The 21,945-nt window shown below is 36.9% G+C and overlaps 1 protein-coding gene across 9 annotated transcripts in view; it reads left to right on the plus strand.

The window, feature by feature from the left end:
• Positions 1 to 21,945, plus strand: part of WDR7 (WD repeat domain 7) — a 360,496-nt gene that overhangs the window by 136,856 nt on the left and 201,695 nt on the right. For all 9 annotated transcript variants that reach the window (XM_043558949.1, XM_043558946.1, XM_043558954.1 and 6 more), the window contains one exon: positions 21,709 to 21,822. In XM_043558949.1, the coding sequence (XP_043414884.1) occupies positions 21,709 to 21,822 (114 nt within the window). The remainder of the gene's footprint in view (positions 1 to 21,708; positions 21,823 to 21,945) is intronic.

Genomic DNA, 21,945 nt, shown 5'->3' on the forward strand with positions numbered 1-21,945 from the left:
TGTTTTTCAATCTTAATTATATAGGGCAGTTTTTAGATTGACATTTTAAACATGTATTTTTAATGGTTATATAAAACATTTACAGGATTCCCAAGTCAAACAACAAAATAAAGTGTATTCAGAGAAGTTTGGTTCTCTCCTTCCCTGTGCCCTTTACTCTATTTCCTTTCTCTCTGGAGGTAGTCATTTCTTTTTAGTTTAGGGGTTATTCTCCTGTCCTCCCATTTGTAATAGTTATAATTAATGATAAGATAGATGGGACATTTACCATCTAAACCATTTCCAAGTGTACAATTCAGTAGTGTTTAGTGTATCCACATTATTGTGCCCTCAATTTCCAGAACTTTTCCATCTTGTGAAAGTGAAACCACAACTCTGTGCCCACGAACGGCAGTTTCCCACCTCTCCCCTACCCCAATCCCTGGCAGCCCCCACTCTTTCTGTCTCTGAGGTTGACTACCCTGATACGTCGTACAGCTGAAATCACTTAGCCTAGTGTCCTCCAGGCTCAGCCATGTTGTAGCATGGCTCAGAATTTCCTTCCAGTTTAAGGCTGAATAAATATTCCATTGTATTCATGGACCACATTTTGTTTTATCCGTTTATCTGTCAGTGGTCACTTGAGTTGCTTCCACCTTTTTACAAACAATGCTGCTCTGAATATGAGAGTATGGATAACCTCTTCAAAACCCTGCTTTCATTCTTCTGGATATATATGCAGAAATGGAATTCCTCAATCGTGTGGTAATTCAATTTCTGGGTTTTTGGGGTTTTTTTTTGTTTTGTTTTGTTTTTTGAGAAACTACCATGCTGTTTTTCACAGCAGCTACACCATTTTACATTCCTGCCACAGTACACGAGGGTTCTGATTTGTCCACGTCTTCACCAGCTTTTGTGGTTTTTTGTATAGATGTGAGGTATTATCTCATTTTGGCTTCAATTTGCATTTTCCTGGTAATTAGTGATATGGACCATCTTTTCATATGCTTGTTGACCATTTGTATATCTTCTTCGAAGAAATGTCTATTTAAATCCTTTGCCCATTTTTGGTTAGATTATTTGTGTTCATCGTTGTTGAGTTGTAGGAGTTCTTTACATATTGTGGTTACTTACCCCTTAATAGATACATGATTTGTAATTATTTTCTCCCCTTCTGTAGGTTGCCTTTCACTCTATTGATTGTGTTTTCTGATGCATAGAAGTGTTTAATTTTGATATAGTCTAATTTAGTTTTACTTTTTTGCCTGTGCTTTTGATGTCATATCTAAGAAATTATTGTCAAATCCAGTATCATGAATACCATTCCTTCTATGTTTTCTTCTACAAGTTTTTTATACTTTTAGGTCTTATATTTATGTCATTGAACCATTTGGAGTTAATTTTTTTTTATGTGGTGTAAGGTAAGGGTTAACCTCATTCCTTTGTGTATAGATGTTCAGATTTCCCGGCAGCTTTCCCAGAGCAGTTGAAAAGACTGCTCTGTCTTTGCTCTACTTAAAAAAAAATTTTTTTTAATGTTTATTTTTGAGAGAGAGACAGAGACAGAGCATGAGTGGGGGAGAGGTAGAGAGAGAGGGAGATACAGAATCTGAAGCAGGCTCCAGGCTCTGAGCTGTCAGCACAGAGCCTGACGCGAGGCTTGAACTCACGAACTGCCAGATCATGACCTGAGCCAAAGTCGGATGCTTAGCCAGCTGAGCCACCCAGGAGCCCCTCTACTTTTTTAGTATAAGCAAATGGGTATACTTATTTATACCCCTCCCCCTTTCCTAAATGGCACCATACTAATGCATATCTTCACCTAGCTTTTCTCACTTAACAATGTATCGTGGAGATCATGTACTAGAGACATCCCCTCTCCCTCTTTATTGGTTGTGTGGTTCCATTTTGTGGGTGGACCATATTTTATTCAACAAGTTACCTATTGATGGATATTTAGGTGTTTCCAATTTTGGTATTATGGATAAGGCTGCAGTGAATAGACTTGTGCATATGTGTTTTCATTGACAATATATCTTGGATACATTTCAAGAGGTGGGATTGCTGAGTCGAAGGATAAATGAATGTCTAATTTTGTCAGATATTACCAAGTTCTTTGCCATAGGGGTTGTATCACTTTATATTCTCAATAGCAGTATGTCTGAGGGCCTGTTTCTTCACATCATTTCCAATAGAGTATCTGTCATTCTTTTAGAATTTTGTGACTCTAATAAAAGAAATGGAATTGTCTTATTTTGTATTTTTCTTGTTAGGAATGAGTTTTGTGTCTTTTCATGTAAGAGTCTTTTGTAATTGTTTCAAAGTAACAGTTCCTATCTCTGGCTCACTTTTATGTGGGTGGTTTGATTAAGCCTTTATCTATGATGTAAGGTTCAAATATTTTTCGATTATTTTTCTTTTTGCTTATGTGTTTCTTTTTCTTCCTCATAACCCAATTTATTAACCCTTTGTCTTATTGTTTCAGGATTTTATGTCAAAATTTGGGGGGTTTTCCTTGCTGTAGGAATTCTCCATATTTTCTATCATTTCCACTTTTTCCCCTGTATGTGTCAGTTGGAATTGGTCTTGCTCAATGGTGTGAAGAATGGATATTATCTGTCCCCATAGAGCTATTCGCTTATCACCAAAGCACTTGCTAAACACTAAGTTTCTATATGTAGTTTTGTCCATATTCTTTTTAAAAAATTTTTTTAACGTTTATTCAGTTTTGAGAGAGAGAGAGACAGAGAGAGAGAGCATGAGTGGAAGGAGGGCAGAGAGAGAGACGGGAGACACAGAATCCAAAGCAGGCTCCAGTGTCTGAGCTGTCAGCGGGGCTCTAACCCACCAACTGCAAGATCATGACCTGAGCTGAAGTGGGATGCTTAACTGACTGAGCCACCCAGGCGCCCCAATTTTGTCTATTTTCTGTTTTGTTCCATTGGCCTGTAGTAATTCACATTTTCATATTTAGTCATTAAGGCCCTAGCCTTTCTTTTTGTGGATTTTTTTTTGGCTGTGGCTTATTTTTCCAAATGAACTTTATAATCAACTTGTTTAGTTCCATGAGGGGAAAAACCTGATGGCATTTTTATTGGGATTCTAGTTTATATATAAGCCAACTTAGGGAGAACTGGTATCTTTATTCCATTGAAGAATATAGTTGACTTTTCATTTGTGCAGGCCTAATTTTTTTTTTTTTAAATTTTTGTTTAACGTTTATTTATTTTTGAGACAGAGAGAGACAGAGCATGAACGGGGGAGGGTCAGAGAGAGGGAGACACAGAATCTGAAACAGGCTCTAGGCTCTGAGCTGTCAGCACAGAGCCCGACGTGGGGCTTGAACTCATGGACCGTGAGATCATGACCTGAGCTGAAGTCGGCCGCTTAACCGACTGAGCCACCCAGGCGTCCCGAATTTTTTGTTATTTAAGAGATCTAAACGTTTCCTTGTATAATTTTGGATATCTGTTATCATTTAAGCAGTTAATTTTATTCATCCATTATACCCTTTAACTGGTTCTTGCTTGAGTATATATGAGTTCTATTGACTTTGTTAATTATATAGCCTGATACTATTATAAAATTTTCTTACTGATCATATAAGTTTTTCCATTGATTCTTTGGGGGTTTTCAAATATGCATAATCATATTATTTGGAAATAGAGACAACCTTACCTTTTCTTTTTTAATTACTATACCTCTGACAGTTTTCTTCTATATAATTGTATTAGCTAATACCCCCAACACACTGTTAAATAGAAACCATGAATATAACAAAAATTTCATCATGGAATACTTATGAATGTATTATGAAGGTAAAATTTTTTAGTTTGACATTAAAATTGTGTCATTTGGTTAAATCATTGAATATATTTATAATCAGAATCACACAAATTATAGGATATATTATATATCAGTATAGATAAAATCTGTCATCCATTCTCCCAGTTGGTAGGATTCATAAGATACCTATACACATGGTACCACTAAAAGGTGGTCCCTACTCAGACACTCTACTGGGAGAGTATCTGTCTAATTCCATCTCCACTTGAAAATTCATTACCCTACCATCTAATCCATCCCCTCCACTCAGGTCATCTCATGACTTTGGGGAAATAAATATAGTTATTTTTATTTAACAATGGAGTACCTGAGGGGAGCACCTTGGGTGGCTCATTCAGATAACCATTTGACTCCTGATTTCGGCTCAGGTCACAATCTCATGGTTCGTCAGCTCTGCGTTGACCGTGTGGAGCCTGCTTGGGATGCTCTCTCTCCCCATCTCTGCCCCTCCTCTGCTCATGTAGTCTATTTCAAAATAAATAAATAAACTTAAAAAAATGGAGTACCTGGAACCACAGATATGTATCTACTGATTTTATGTTTGCTCAAGACTACTGATTTTAAAATCTTGTTTTTTGGAAAGCTCAACAGAAACTCAGTTGGTATAGAGAGATTTCTACATTGATAATATGGTGGGATTTTACTTGAAGTATGCTAATCTTTCTAAAATTTTAATCTCTACTAAATTTATAGTATTTTACTACTAAAAATTTGGTATGGTTATCTAATTTGTCTCTGTCATCAAGTTTACAGGAAGATAGCTCTCAGTAACTATGTTGCATAATTCAAAAAAAAAATGAATACCTTCTAAATCCATGCAATATGATAGGTGCTTTTTACATTCTCATTAATTTTTTTAGATTAAAATGTGCTAATAAGTGATCTAGAAGGAAATGCATGGATTGGAAGGAAATTAAAAGGTAAAAAATGAAGATCATCTCCAAATTTTCTATTATAGTTTTTTTTAAGTAGTTTGAAGTGTTTTATAGTATATTGTTTTTAATTATAAAAAGAAGAAAGAAATCAAACTGCAGCTATTCCCCTAACTATTGAAGACTCTTTCCTTGCACCTTAATAGGAGAATCTTATATGGAGAAGAAAAAATTGTTCTCTAGTAGTTTTATTGGAGATAAATGGAAAGTTTAGAGATTCATTTTCTGATTGGTGATTAATTAGTCTCACACAGCTTTGAAAATGTAATTGCAGGGGCGCCTGGGTGGCTCAGTCGATTGAGCCTCCGACTTCAGCTCAGGTCATGATCTCACAGCTCGTGAGTTCGAGCCCCGCATCGGTCTCTGTGCTGACAGCTCAGAGCCTGGAGCCTGCTTCAGATTCTGTGTCTCCCTCTCTCTCTGCCCCTAACCTGCTCACAGTCTGTCTCTGTCTCTCTCAAAAATAAATAAGCATTAAAAAAAAAATGTAATTGCCATAAAACAGATACAAACAGGATATACAGGAAATGGGAAGAAGGAATTTGGATTGGAGACCAAGTTCATTAAAATGTTCAGATTTCAAATTTTTTTTTTACCAGGTTGGTGATCATTCTCAGAGTACTATATCTCTTCATTAGACTAATAGACTTCCTCGTTTCCAAAGAAACGATCCCATCCTGTGGATTCATGAGAGTAAACTTTTATTAATTTGTTTAAAAAATCTTCCAGCTAAACCATAAAGCAACATTAAGTCATTTGACCAAAGTGCATCGTACACATACTCAGCATGACATTGTTCGAGATGCTGGAGTTTTTTTTTGTTTTTTTTTTGTTTTTTTTTTTATAGAAAGATCCCATTTAACTCAGTCTCCATCTCCATTTGGATGTTTATGGACACTTCAAACCTATCATCTTTACCTATAAATTCTTTTTTTCTGTTTTTCTGCTACCACTCTCTGGCACTGCCACCACTTTTATTAGATACATGTCCTAGGAAAATAAATATACGCTAATTTTGGAAATGTTTCTAGAATCTATTACAAGATGATTGATGGATCAAAGATGATAAAATCTGATCCATAAGTGAAGAGCATTTGAAAAGAATGTGTATGCCAGCCTGATAGATAACATGTGGCTACATATCTGAACATATTTTTTAAGATGTGCTGTGAAACCCTCCAAGGGAAATCAAATGGTGGGGGTGGAGTGGTTGCAAAATCAGATAACCTGCATTCTCCTGACACCAAGTGGAGTGGAATCATTCCTTTAACCTGTCTGGTGCATAGCTCTTTATTGTTGGCATTCTCTGTCGGAATAGTTGATCTGCTTTTGCTAATTTTCTCAAGTTTCTTCAATGATAGTTTTCAGTGATTCTGTACTACTTTTCCTGGTGCTTCCCCACCCCCGGCCACTTCCCACCACCAGACTAACGGGAAAAACTTTGAACTCCAATTCAACAATGACTGCCTAATTTATAAACATGGCTAAACATTTGTTTCTATGTGTGGGATTAGGTTAAAAAATAAAACGTTTTTTTTTTTTAATTTTTTAAAAATGTTTGTTTATTTTTGAGAGAGAGACAGAATGCGACTGGGTTAGGGGCAGAGAGAGAGGGAGACACAGAACCCGAAGCAGGTTCCATCCAGGCTCCAAGCAGTCAGCACAGAGCCTGATGCGGGGCTCGAACTCACAGGCCATGAGATCATGACCTGAGCTGAAGTCGGATGCTCAACCAACTGAGCCACCCAGGCATCCCCCAAAATGAAAGTTTCTATTCGCTGCACATTATAGTTTCTCTACAATCTTCGTACTCCTCCAACTCATTTTTCATTCTTTTTATAACTTAGTTTGCAAGTTAATTCTTTAAAAGCTCTGCCAGAGGCAATGATTGGTGCTCCCTTAGTTAATTCAACTTTCTATCCTCCTCTAAATCATTGGTTAGATATGGATAGTCTTTAAAATGAATTGTGAGATTTAATCAGTGTAATGTGGTGGAATAATGATGTGCTTCTCTAGATGCATTATGCTCATTACAGTGTATGAATGCTTATATCTTCAGCAATTTGATGCAATTTTGTCCTGTTTCCAGGCTGAAGTAAGCACTATACTTCATGTACCTGCTTACTTCGTTTTCTTTGAGGATTACCATTTTACTTCTTTCTTTATATTCCATGTATGAATATATATTTACATCTTGTGACCTAATTTGTGTTTCTTTATGATAACGAAACCATATAATCTTCATAAAAAGAAATATATGTAGTATGTACTGCATTGAGACCTTCTTGGGCCCAAGGTCCACAACCTTATTTTTGGTCCCCAAATGACCCAGCACTGAGCACTTAGCAGGCACCTGACTCAGGGATAGACCTTTCATAGTACCAGTTTGTTGCCCAGATCATTCCAGCATTGGCCATAGGGAGCTCCCTTAAGTTGTTTTCAGTGTCATCTTGGTAGGATTCCATTTTTTCATTTTTAAAACACTTCCTTATTTTCTGGCTTAGAACATGCTCATTACTCATCTTGTATTTTTCCTGCCACAGTCCAATCGGCTATTTCTCTGAGGGTGCCCTGGTTCCCTGTAACGGAGGTATTCAAAACTAAGATCTGGGTGCCAATGGGCTTGTTACTGCTTCTAGGTGCTCTAACAGGACAGAACTGGAAAATATGAATGTGCATGCTAATACATGTATACCCACATACCTGTAATTATTTCTGTATCTGCCTGTGTATTAAAATACATAGGAGCTCACACTGGTATCTCCCATTTTAATACAGCAACACAGGATTCAATCCAGTCTTCCCCCTTTGCTTATGGGTAATTTTTTTCTCTGAATGTGAGAAACTGGACTCTCATTATTTACAGTAGACTTACTGATTTTTTGGGCCCTGGTAGATATGAAAAGTAACTTAGAATTGCTAACCTGTCTGTACCTGTATGAAAAACCAGCTTACCACCTGGAACACAGTATTTGTGTACATTTCTTTTTATCTTTAGTTAGCCTTGCAGTGAGCAGTGTTTGGGCCTATTTTCCAGTTAAGTAACTCCTTTTTCCTTTACACTCTTCAGTGAGGTTATGTCATACATCTATAATATAGTTATATTAATTCTGCAATTCACCCTGGGTTCTCTGGCATTCTGGTTAGTCCATTATTAATTTTTTTTTAATTTTCATTTTACAGGCAATGAAGTTTTACTCTTTGGTATATAGGGCTTTGGGTTTTGACATAGAGTCAAGTATCTACCATCAAGTACCATACAGAACATTCCTTTTGTAGCCCCTTTGTAATTAATCCCAGCCCTCAACCCCACCCACTTATCCTTGGCAACCGCTGATCTGTTTTCCATCCTTATAATAAGTTTTGCCTTTTCCAAAATGCTGCATAAATGGAATCATACGGCATGTAGCCTTTTGGGTTTGTGTTCTTTCACTTAGCAAGATATAATTAAGATTCATCCATATTGTTGCATGGAACAATAGTTCATTCCTTTTTAGGGCCAAATAGTGTTCCATTATATGGCTGCACCAAAGTTTATCCATTCACCTGTTTCAGGACATCTGGATGGTTTCCAGATTTTGGTGATTGTGAATAAGCTACAACAGCTCTTCATGTTTAGGATTTTGTATTATCATAAGATTTTAATTCACTTGGACAGATATCTAGGATTGGAATTGTTAGGTCATATGGTAAATGTGAGTGTAATTATAAAAAAAAAAACCTGTCATACTGTTTTTCAAAGTAGCTGAAACATTTTACATTCCTACTAGCAATGAGTGGTGGTAGGTATTTTCTATTGTTCTGTATCCTTACTAGCATTTGATGTTGTTAGGTTTTGTTTTTTTTTTTCGTTAGGTATTTGATATGTGCAGTGGTATCTCACTGTGATTTTAATTTGCATTTCCCTAACAACTAATGACGTTGAACAAGTTTTCACGTGATTATTTCCCATCTTTATATCCTCTTTGGTGAAATGTCTGATATTATGCCTTTTGCTTAGCTTACTTTTTATTAGGTTGCCTGTTTTCTTATTGTTGGGTCTTCAGAGTTCTTTATATATACTGGGTACAAGTCCTTTGACAGATGTCTAATTTTCTGATATTTTCTTCCAGTCTGTTATTTGTCACTTATCGGACAGAAGTTTTGGATAACATCTAGTTTATCGGTTTCTTTCATGACTCATGTTTTTGGTATTGTATCTGAAAACTCATTGGCAAACCCAAGGTCATGCAGATTTTTTCCTAGAACTGTAATAGCTTTACATTCTATCTTATGACTTAGTCTTTTCTTTCATTTCTCTATGTAAGTAGCATTCTTGCTTGCCTCATCCTTTTTAATATATAACATATCTCTTAGGTCATTGACTTACTATCTGCACTTAATACATCTTAAGCGTTTGCCTGTAGTCTTACAAGCTACTTACTTATTTACTATCTAGACTTATCATTTTTTATGGATTTCATCCATCTGAATGTTTTTCTTACATATAGAAGAACTTAATATTCTCAAAGTCAGAGCACATCACAGTGTTTAAGTTACTTAAAGTATTGGAATATCACATGCCTTATAGTGTGATCTTCTAGCATATTGTTGCCAATTAAGTGTGTCATCCACTAGGATATTAAAACAAGATTCCTGTGTCTTTATTTTCAAGTCCATTAAGCATTGTGTGTTAAGGCATTAAGAGGTCAAAAGCTTTCCTATTCCTGGGTGTATGTAGATATTTAAAAACAACACAATTGGTAGTAACAAGTAATCTTAAGATAAATTGGTTCTTTGAAATATAAATATTTGTTCAAAGTTTTTTTGCCTTCAAATGGCTTATATATAAACAGATGTCATAAAATATCTGGAAATGTAGCTCTAAAAGCCAGGAATTGAGGCTTAATCACGTTAAAAAAAAAAAAAAAGACCTAAGTAAATGGGTTCATCAGATAGAAAAAAAGATGAATATTGAAAATTAAATAAAACAAGCCAAAATTAGTAATAACATAAGCAATGGTAATAATATTATTGTGCTATTTATTTATTGAGCATCCTAGGTGCTGTGCTAACCTTAACCACTTATGTCTATCATTGAATTTAATAAGTAGCACATCATCGTCTTTTGTATTCATTGGCTTGTAAACAAGAACACAGAGCATCTTGGCTAGGTGTCCAGAAGTTACTGCTTTTCATTGGTTGCCTCTCTCAGACTGTCTGCTAGTATAGTCAAACTCTCTGCCTTCGTAATTGTTTTCTAACAGCTACTGCTGGCTGTATACAAACTGAATTTCTGGACTACTCTGATGATAAGAAATAGAAGTCATAGGGTTATCCTTACCCTAAAATCTCAAGTATTAAAGTTACATTTATTGTCATTACATAGCTACCAACCCCAGCAATCTCGTGATTATATTTACCACCTGCTGACCTGGTCTTTCCACATACCACAAGGAAGCTTTAAAGAATAAAAACAGGGATGCTGGGGTGGCTCAGTCGGTTAAGCATCCAACTCTTGATTTTGGTTCAGGTCGTGATCTTACAGTTCTTGAGATTGAGCCCTGTGTCGGGCTCTGCATTGAGAGTGGAACCTGCTTAAGATTCTCTCTCTGTCCCTGTGCCCCTCTCCCCTGCTTGCGCACTCTCTCTCATTCTCTAAATAAATAAATAAATAAACTTTTTTTTTTCTTAATAAAAAAACCCACACTCCTTTCCTGCTTCATATTATCTCTTAGCACCCTGTTTACGTTTGAGAGAGTGCAAGCATGGGAGGGGCAGAGAGAGAGACAGGGAGACAGAGAATCTAAAGCAGGCTCTGTGCTGTCAGCGCAAAGTCCAACGTGGGGCTCAAACCTACTAATCGTGAGATCATGACCTGAGCTGAAGTTGATGCTCAACTGACTGAACCAGCCAGGCACCCCTCTTAGCACCTTGTTTCTAACTGCCTCTAGGGCTTTGACTTTAAATGTCCTTTTATCCTCATTTTTGCCTCTCCTCACTTCTTACATTCTGCTGCCCAGTTCTGTAAATCCACCAGGGTCCTTTAACATGTGCTGTCTTCCTGGAATTTTCTTCACTTAGTGTCATTCCGTGACAAATTCTCATACGTACTTCAAGACCCAACTCAAGTATTTCCTTCCCATGAGGTTGTTTTTGACGTGTATTCTCTTCGTCACCCCCTCCCAAACAGACTTAATTGATTTTTCTTCAGATGGACACTATTTTCACTATGCACTTATAAATCTTTATTTTTTTTTTAATTTTTTTTTTCAACGTTTATTTATTTTTGGGACAGAGAGAGACAGAGCATGAACGGGGGAGGGGCAGAGAGAGAGGGAGACACAGAATCAGAAACAGGCTCCAGGCTCTGAGCCATCAGCCCAGAGCCCGACGTGGGGCTCGAACTCCCGGACCGCGAGATCGTGACCTGGCTGAAGTCGGACGCTTAACCGACTGCGCCACCCAGGCGCCCCTCTTTATTTTTTACATGGCTAGAAGTTTCTCTAGTGTAAAGTCCTTCATTCCCCTCCCCCACACACTTCATTTTTATTCATCTTGCCCAGCATAACCATCATTCAGAAAAAGTTGATGAATGAATCTTCCTTCTTTGCCCTCCTCTGTGTTCAGAGCCCCTTCTCCTTCCATATGTTTTTTGTGAAAACAACCTTGATTTTCTCCACGTTTATTACTGTATTTTTAAAAAATCTAAATCCGTGGTTTTCAGTGCTTTTTTTTTTTTTTAAGTGGTATTCTCTCTTCAAATGAAAACTTACACACATATACCCACATATAAAAAGGTAACGTCGGGGAAGGTTGGAGGTCTTCCTTCTGGCACTTCTTGGGAACTCATGGGGTTCCAAGTAGTATGGTTTTAAAATTATTGACCTTATTGCTACCTCAGCTTTTGAGTCCTTCCAAATCATTCTTCACATTGCTTAAAGAGAGATCTTTTTAAAACAAAAATAAAATTCTCATGCTTTAAATTTCTTTAATGAGTTCCCATGACCTCACCTCACATGTGAGCTTCTTAGGACCTAAGGCTATGTCTCTTTCACCTTTGTATCTGTAGTACGTGCTGTGGGTTTGGTACCCAGTCACCTAGGTGCTCCATGAATATTAAAGATAGTGAAGGAACTTTGCATGATTTCCTATCTTTGTCATTCCAATGGCTTCTCTTTGCTCATATTGGCAATGTCCACTTGTCTCATTCAGAGCTTTCCCATTTTTCAGGGCCAAGCAAATCTTCCTGATTTTAAAGCTATCCTTAGGGGTGCTTGGGTGGCTCAGTCTTTTGGCCATCCAACTTCGGCTCAGGCCATGATCTCGCGGTCCATGAGTTCGAGTCCTGCATTGGGCTCTGTGCTGACAGCTCAGAGTCTGGAGCCTGCTTCAGATTCTGTGTCTCCCTCTCTCTCTCTGTACCTCCCCCATCTCTCTCTCTCTCAGAAATAAACATTAAAAAAATTTTTTTTAATTATCTCAGAAATGGGATGAGTCAATAAAAAAAAAAAAGCTCTCCTTCGTGTCAGCAGCATTCATCAGTTTCCCATTCTTTGATTTCTAAAGTAGCATGTCGCTGTTAGAAAGAACAACATATTTGCTGTACTGCATTTCGTGCATTGTGTTACTACACCAGAGATGGTGTAACCTCTGCCTGGGTAATTAATTCTAGCCAAAAAGTGAAAATCCATAGGTTTCCAAGGTAGTTTCTTCTCCACAAGAATATACTTTGCTCGTTCTGAGATATATAATTCTGCTTATAATTTAGGTTTCTAAATCATTCAAGGTTGTAATATTAAGTTTATACTCTAGTACGGTTGTATGTCAAGACAGATTTGCCGTTGTTTCTCAACATGTTGTAGGTTGAACAATAAATCTTTGTTTTATTGTGTCTTCTGAAACCAAAATTGGTGTTGAGTCAGCTCATAGCCTGCAAATCAAACAGAAATCTTTGAAAAAGTACATGCAATGAATTAAAAGTATTAGGTGTGATTTTTACCATGGATCATTTTTTTCAGGTTCTTGTTCAGAAAGAGGAACAGTAGCTTTATGCTCTTAATATTCTTTTGGTGTGCTTCCTGAGTTTTCTGTTCCTTGTGTATATTTCAGTAAGTGTTTCTTTTGTTGCTTTCAGAATTGTTTATAATTACATTTTATGTGAGAACAATTTTCTAAAAAAAAAAAATCAAAATGCTAATAAGAAAAATGTATTTCATTTCCTTAAAAGTAACCATCAGAGCTCATGTTACCAAAGGATTATTATATTCTTGTGCAGGCTTGAAGACATGTTGCTTATTTTTAACTATATTTTTCATTTCTGTAATTACTTTGTGGCCCTTCATAAACTAACTTGTTTTCAATAAATTGAGAGGATCTCTATTTAGAACAAGGGGTGAATATTTCCAACACTTCACGCAGGAAGACTTTTCTCGGAGACACCTGTACTGTTGTATTTTATTTTTTTGATGGTATTGTGGAAGGAAAAGTGGATACTGTGTCTTTAATGGGAAGCAAAAGGTTATCTTTCTCTGGCCTTTGTGTGTATGTGCTGATGTGGATGTAGGCAGCCAGACAGGCAATGTGTGCAGAGAGACTAGGGAACCGGCTGTGGATCGATAGAAGTCGTGTGAAGTGAATTAATGCGAGGCAGGCCGTCTGTCTGTCATAAGGATTGTGGGGAATGTGGGGCAGTGTGGTCAGTCACTGCAGAGATCTGCTTCCAATAAATTCAAGCCTTCTGCCTGAAAATAAACTCTAGGTACACATGTACTCCCTTCCTTATTGTTACATTTTACTTTATTCAAAGTAAATGTTCCCAGCAAATTATTGCCTCTAGTATACCTTAATTGGACCACTGGAAAGCCACAATTGTGAGAAGCTGATGAAATAAAAATACCTGCTATTCTTTTAGATCCATTTTTCAATCTCTGTGGAAATCTATATTATTGTGGGAATGAGAAATATAATTTTTGTTAATATTTATAAGCATTGTGGTATATAGTTTTCTGAATCCTAACAGTATTGTTTGTCATTTTCATCCATCTAATCTTCAATAAGATAATAAAATTATAATGAACTCAAATGGTTTTATATTCCAGTATGGATTAAGCGCTGTATTTTAAATGTTACTCTATTAAAATTTAGTATTTAATCTTTGATTATTAAGTTAATCACATGACACTGAGATCTTGTGAGTTCCTATTATTTACCCTTACTCAGATGGTATTAGCCAGTAGGACAAAAATGTTTATGAAGGTAATTTGAAGCTCTTGAAAATAAATTTTAAAATAATGTACCTGATTTTGCTGATGTGGACAGGCAAGTGCTGTTTTATTCCATTGACTTTGAAAACTATATCCCATATTTACATTAAAAAAATTGTTTCTCTAAAGTGTTTAAAACACTGTGTACAAAGAGACAAGTGTGTGTGTTTGTGCATAATCTCACAATGAATGGTGATCTCAGTGTTTAGAATCCAGATGCCATGGAGAGCTCCTAATCGTCCTCCTGCCCTCTCTCTCTTACTGCTGCCAGCCACAGCCCACCCTCCCCCTTTCACTGCGTGTCCAAACTTACTCAGACCTGTTTCCTGTTCCATCCCATTTTTCCCTTGTTTTCCTCCTGATTCGCAGTATAGAACCAATTTATAGACACCTATTGTCTGGCATAGTATACATTCATTTTTTTTTTCTTTTTATTTTGTGAAATCTGGATTTGGGAACTAACCGGTGTTTTAAGTATCTTGTGTCTTTCTATTTTTTGTATCTTCTTTTTAATACTATCTGTATACCTCATTATCATCTCTTTACTGTACCTTTTTGTTGTATATCTTTCCCCAACGCTTGCTTTTCTTGGTATATTTAAAAACCTGAGAAAACTCCTGTTTTCTTGGTATATTTAAATAACAAATTTGTATCATGGGATTGAAAGTATTCAGTTCTATTCAAGATTTTTTTTTTTTTTAAGTTTATTTTGAGAGACAGGATGTGAGCAGGGGAGGGGCAGAGCGAGAGAGGGAGAGAGTCCCAAGCAGACTCCGTGCTATCAGCACAGAACCCAGTGTGGGGTTTGATCCCAACTGTGGGATCATGACCCGAGCCGAAATCAAGAGTTAGTTGCTTAACCTACTGAGCCATCCAGGCGCCCCATACAAGGTGTATTTATGAAATGTTCATGATTGCCAAGTATTTTGGGGATACTCAGAAAGTAACTAAGTCTTAGATTTTATGGTGCCGTTTGAGAAATAAGTTCTCTTACATCAAGTGTGTAAGAAAATAGCAAAGTACCACCATATAACTAGTGAACAACCTTTGCAATCTTTATTATCAATATGCAAGAGAGGTGCCTGGGTGGCTCAGTAGGTTAAGCATCTGACTCTTGATTTCTGCTCGGGTCATGATCCCATGGTTTATGGGATCGAGCTCTGCGTTGGGCTCTGTGCTAACAGCGCAGAGGCTGCTTGGGATTCTGTCCTTCTCTCTTCACCTCTGCCTCCCCCACGTGTGTGCTCGCTCGCTCTCTCTCTCTCTCTCTCTCAAAATAAATAAACTTAAAAAAATATACAAGAAACTGAGGCTTCCAGATAAGTATTTTCTTTTCTTTTTAAATTTATTTTTAGAGAGCTTGATGTGTGTGTGTGTGTGTGTGTGTGTGCGTGCGCGCGTGCACGTGCAAGCGGGGGGAGGGACAAAGAGACTCTCAAGCAGGGTCCGTGCTATCAGTGAAGAGCTTGAAGCAGGGCTTGAACTCACGAACTGTGAGATTATGACCTGAGCCAAAATGAAGATGAGACACTTAACCGATTGAGCCACCCAGGCACCCTCATATAACTATCTTCTAAGTGGACTTTTCTTCATATTTGTCAGGAATATTTCATCATCTTATTGAGAGTGGATAGTGACTTTTATGCTTGAAAATGTTTAGTTTTTTTATACCAAAAAGAAAGTAAAACAATTTTCTCTAGTCTTTCTGTTTCATGGAAAACAGCATTGTGTTCTGGCATAATCCTCAGTTCTCTTTAGTGACAGTGATGTAATACCTTCTATTGTATCTGTTTCTTTTTTAAGTTAGATTTATTGAGGTATGATTTATACGTAGTAAAATTCACCCTTTTCTGGTAAATTTACCCTTCTTTGGGTTTTTAGCAAATGTAGATAGTCCTGTCCCCACTTCCACAAACAGCATATAGATTATTTTCATTACTCTGAAATATTTACTAATACCATTTTACAGTTAGTCGTCTTGTCCACACCCCTAGCGTCCAGCAGCTACTGGCTCGATTTAGATCCTTTTTTTGGCCTTTTACAGGATAGTTTGGCCTTTTACAGAATATCTGCTGTAATGTTGGCCTGCAAACGTAAGATGGTAATATAACACGTAATTAAATACTGTGGAGATAAGAAACAGCCAAGATGTGGCTGGGAATTGTTTTAATGTCATTCCTTCTCTTGCAGATAATGATTACCATGCTTAGAGGGATTAAATAATAGTTTTACTCGTCTTGTGCCAGACTGTATGGTCCAAAAGTTCAAAAGGAAGAGGTTCTATCGTTTCCTCAAAGTGAACTGTTAAAATTAGTTTTTAATGATCTGTAGCATTTGGACTTGAGAGTTGATGGCAGTAATGTGGTCTTTCCCATTCCCCATATCTCTTCCCCTGAGATCTCTCAACACAAGTTAGGAATCTTAGGTATTTTGTTGCCAACCCCATGTCCAGTTTGACTGAAATTAGGATAGTTAAAAACTTATCTTTAAAAAGTAAAGTATATGTGTAATTTTGAAGTGATCAAACCAGTATCTTTTTATTGACTGGTACCAAAATAACCCAGATATTTTGACTGTGAGGACCAACAGAATGAGTTACACAAATGGTCAAAATCAATAATATGATTTGGTTTTTTTTAAAATGAAAAATGGAACATTACTGCTTTCGTAAACATAATATTCATGGCACATTTTTTCTTACTCATAAATGTTTTATGTGGCTCTTCCCCCCTCTTTTTTCTTCAGCTGCCTAGTAGAAAAGGTGTCAAGAGAGTACCCAGGAGTAGTCTGGATGCTGTGGTTCATCCGAAATGTTAGAAGGCAAACTTTTAAAAATAACTTTATCGAGTATCATTCACATGCCATTAAATTCACCCCTGAAAGTTTACATTTCAGTGGTTTTTAGTGTATTCAAAGTTGTGCAACCCTCACCGCAATTTCTGAACATTTTCATCACCCCAAAAGAAACTGTGCATCCATAGTATCATTCCCCATTTTCCCCAGGTCTCGTAGCCCTAAGTGACCACAACTGTACTTTATGTGTATAGATTTGCCTATTTGGGACGTTTCATGTAAATGGAATCATACAACATGTGGCGTGTCGTGACTGGTTTCTTTTACTTAATACTTCATTTCTCTGTATTGCTGATTAATACTCCATTGTGTGAATACACCAATTTATTATGTGATAAATTGTGACATATTCATATATTCAGTTGATGGACAATTCACATTGTTTGCACCCTTTGGCTTTTATGAATAATGCTGCTGCGAACATTCATGTACAAGTCAGTGTGGATATAGGTTTTCATTCCCTGGGAGTACAGTTGCTGGGTTTATATGATAATTCTGTTTAACCTTTTGAGGAACCGCCAGACTGTTTGCTGTAGAGTTTTCAGGGTTTCTTACAGAGGGGCACCTTGCTGGTTCAGTCCATAGAGCATGTGAGTCTTAATCTCAGGGTTGTGAGTTTGAGCCCATTGGGTATGGAGACTACTTAAAAAAAAAATCTTTAAAAGTTAAAAAATAAATACATAGTTCCTCATATAGGTTAAGCACTAGTCCCTTGTTGGGTATGTGATTTGTGAATCTTTTGTCCCAGTCTTTAGTTTGTTTTTTTATCCTCTTAATGGGGTCTTTTGCAGAGCAAAAGTCGAATTTTGTTGAAGTCTATGTCCGCTATTTCTTCTTTTATGGACTGTGCTTTTGGTGTCATCTCTAGCCTTCGATCTCCAGGATTTTCTCTTTTTTTCTAAAAGTTTATAATTTTATGTTCTACGTTTAAGTCCATGATCAGTTTTAGTTAATTTTTGTATACGGTGTGGGCCTTAGGTCAAGGTTCGTATTTTTGCCTATGGACGTCCAGTTGTAATAGCCCACCTGTTGACGAGATTACTTTCCCCCCTTGAATTGCTTGCACCTCTGTCAAAAATCGGATGTGCATGTTTGTTTGCATCTTTTTTCTTGGTCCTCTGTTTTGTTCCATTAACCGAAAACCACATAGTTTTAATAAACTTATATAATAAGTCTGGAAATGGAATAGACTTTTTTTCCCCTACCTTTTCCTTTTCTTCCCCCCCAGAGTTCTTCTAGCTATTCTAGTTCCTGTGTCTTTCCATTTAATTTTAGAATAATTTTGTCTGTATCTACAAAAAAATTGTGCCGAGATTTTGACACAAATTGCATTAAACCTATATATCAATTTATGGAGAATTAACATCTTTACTGTGTTGAATATTCCAGGACATGAACACGGTATGTCTCTCCATTTCATTTATTTACATCTTTGATTTTTTTTGCGGGGTGGGGGGGAGGGGTCAGGATTTTGTAGCTTTCAGCCTACAATTCCTGTTGTATATGTTTCTTTTAGATTTACATCTAAGTATTTCAGCTTTTTGAACCATTGTTAGTAGCATTTTTTTAAAATTTAGTTTCATTGCTAGCATATAAAAATACAGTTGATCAGTTTTTTTTTCTTGTATTCTGCAGCCTTACTGAACTCACTCAGTTTTTTATAGATTCCTTTGGATTTTCTATGTGAACAATCATTGTATCCTCAGATAGGGACAGTTTACTTCATCCACTCCAAATGTGTCCATGTTCTTTTCTTGCTTTATTACACTGGCTAGAACTTTTAATGCTATGTTATATGAGTGGTGAGTGTGGATATCTTTGCTTCATTCCTGATCACAGGAGGAAAGCATTCCGTTCTTCACCATTAAGTACAATATTAACTATAGATTTTTAGCAGATGCTCTTTATTAAGTGAAGAAGTTCATCTCTGTTCCCATTTTTCTGGGAGTTTTATTATTGTTTTTTTAAATCATGGGTTGATGTTGAATTTTGTCAAATGACAGCTATGATCGTATGCTTTTTCTTCTTTAGCCTGTTACTATTTGGGTTTACGTTGATTGGTGTTTGAATATAGAACTAGACTTGCATTCTGGAACTAAAACTCCATTGGTCATGGTGTATAATTCCTTGTGTATGTTGTTGAATTCTATTTCCTTACATTTTGTTTAGGACTTTTGAGACTATCAGCGATACTGATCTATAGTTTTCTTTTTTCTTTTTTTACATTTTCTTTTTTTTTTTCTATCGAGAGAGAAACGATTTTATAACTTTGGGAAAAAGCATTAATCAAAGAACCAGTTTCAGCATAGCTACCTCTTAGTCTTTCAGCCTTGGTTGGTTTGAGATCTACGTGTTTGCTCTTTAAGCTCTGTCTCAAGGAATTGAATGCCCCACAGTTGAGTAGTTACCAGGCACAGCACAAGAACTTCATGGAGGGCTTGACAGTGTTGTTTATTCAGTATTGTGTGATTCCATGATTTTTCATGGTTATGTTGTGATATTCTGTGTACATTCTTCTCACCCTGCCCTGAGGAACTCAGTCCCTGTAAGAACTTCATGGAGAAAGGATATTGGGGTTTGAAATCAAAGACCTATGTGTCCATACGGGTTCTGGAATTTAGTAGCTGTATTATAGTGAGCAATTACTTAACCTCTCTGATTAAATGAGATAAATTTAAATGGATTTATAAACCTGTTACTGCAAATAATAGCTTCATTTTTATTGAATCCTTCAATTTTATAGGAAAGGAAAATACTAAAAAAGATTGTTACTATCTAAACTGTTCCTTGGGGCGTCTGGGTGGCTCAGTCGGTTAGGCATCCGACTTCGGCTCAGGTCATGATCTGATGGGTTGTGAGTTCGAGCCCCACATCAGGCTCTGTGCTGATGGCTCGGAGCCTGGAGCCTTCTCCGGATTCTGTGTCTCCCTCTCTCTCTGTAACCCTCCCCTGCTCAGGCTCTCTCTCTCTCTCTCTCTCTCTCTCTTTCAAAAATAAACAAACATTAAAAAAATTTTTTTCAACTGTTCCTTAATATCTTTTCCCTATTTCTCTATCATTTTCAAAAATTATCAACTATTAAGAAACGAGACAGAGTTTTCAGAGATTTGCATTTTGATTTAATAGGCCATCTTTGATTTTGTGTTTAAGCAATAAATCTTTAGAAATGTGGCATTTACCTTATTTCCTCCCCTCTGTGGTTATTTTACTGAAAGCCATTATTAAGTAATTAACTTCACAGTATATTTTTGGTAATCTTCCTCCTTTATTTTAGAATCTTATCTTGAAAGCCCAACAACAAAATGATTCCACAGAAGAATGGCTTTTCGTTTGACATTCATCAGGGACCACCTATTGACCCTTTATTTTTGTATCAGAGCAGTTTTGAGCAAAGTGGTGGTTCTAACGTGGTATGTCCTCTTCCCCAAACTGAAGTCATTAGGTCTTGGAACTGTGTCCTGGTAGATTTAGCTCTGGATCATTCAGGTGCTTAAAGACTGAGATTTCCGTCTCTTGGTGACTTTGGTAAACCTGACGCAGCAGGACTGAATTTCACGCAGAAACGTTTAAGTTAATATACGTTGGAGGAAAAAAAAAGAAGCCCTTGAATATTTAGAGCTTTGATTTTTAAAATATTTTGATGGATACAATGGATGTAGTTCTTTTTTTTTTTTTAATTTTTTTTTTCAACGTTTATTTATTTTTGGGACAGAGAGAGACAGAGCATGAACGGGGGAGGGGCAGAGAGAGGGAGACACAGAATCGGAAACAGGCTCCAGGCTCTGAGCCATCAGCCCAGAGCCTGACGCGGGGCTCGAACTCACGGACCGCGAGATCGTGACCTGGCTGAAGTCGGACGCTTAACCGACTGCGCCACCCAGGCGCCCCACAATGGATGTAGTTCTTGAAGTGCTTATTTAAAAGATTGATTAGAAGGCTCAATTCCTTAAAAAAAAAAAAAAAAAAAAAAAAAAAAAAAAAAAAAAAAAAAAAGGTTCAATTCCTGAAGTAACTTCCAGTGGTGAAATTTTTGTATTTCATGATTTAGTAATATCCGTTGAATAACCATATGAAAAATACTGAGATGCCCTACTATCCATTGCCAAATTAGAAATAACGTAGTATATGCAAATTGGCAACAAAATATATCTTCAAAAGTGGAAAAATAGCTTATAAGGAAAAGACATTTGCCTCAGCTGGCAAGTTTCTCAGGTAATTTACAGAATGGAAGCTTCTGGCCCCGGATCTAGTTCATCCGTCTGCTTCTGTTAGGTTTTTTCAGTGTGCTAATTATCAGATCTCCTGTCTACTTCCTCCATAGACAGTGATAGTGTCCACTTTGAGGTGGTGCATTTCAGGTGTCTTACATAGACCCAGAGCGCTTGTCGGCATTTCGGCCTTCTAGCCCCCAAATTGTAAGCAAACTAATATTAAAAAGAAGTAAACTTTTAAAGTGGTCCTTCACTTTTAGGGTTTTTCCCCCCCTCTTTGCAGCATAATTACGTCTAGATCACCTAAAATAACTGTAGTAAAAATGTTGGAAGGAATCAAGTAAAAATGTAATTTATTGAAGCATCCTTTTTCTGTTTTTCCCAGAACTGAGTTGAGTCAGTGTAGTTTGTACCTGTGTACATATATGGGTACAAAGAAATAGAGCACATGTGAATATTTTGTTCATTAATTTGTGACTCTTCCTAATTGTGGTGAATTTAGTGTGTGTGTGTGTGTGTGTGTGTGTGTGTGTTTTAATGTATTGCATTTGTATCTAGTAGGTAAATTAAAAAGCTTTAAGAGTTTGGGTGCAGCTTTCTTTTAGTTTTTAAAACTAACCCTTGTGATTCCATTTGTTGTAGCTGGAGTTTCAGCAGAAGCCATGCAGACTGTCAGCACTGCTCCTGATGCCCTGGGGCCAGAAGCCAAAGTCCAGGAAGAAGAGCATGACCTTGCAGATGATGACATCACAACCGGTGAGCAGGGACATCTTTCACATAACCTGGATGAGCTTTATCCAGTATTGGAATGTGCTTTTAGATTATTTGTAATGGGATTAAATATGTTGATGGAAAAGAGGGAAACTTGTATTGATGGAA

The sequence above is a fragment of the Prionailurus bengalensis genome, chromosome D3, assembly GCF_016509475.1.
Source record: "Prionailurus bengalensis isolate Pbe53 chromosome D3, Fcat_Pben_1.1_paternal_pri, whole genome shotgun sequence".
Lineage (NCBI taxonomy): Eukaryota > Metazoa > Chordata > Mammalia > Carnivora > Felidae > Prionailurus > Prionailurus bengalensis.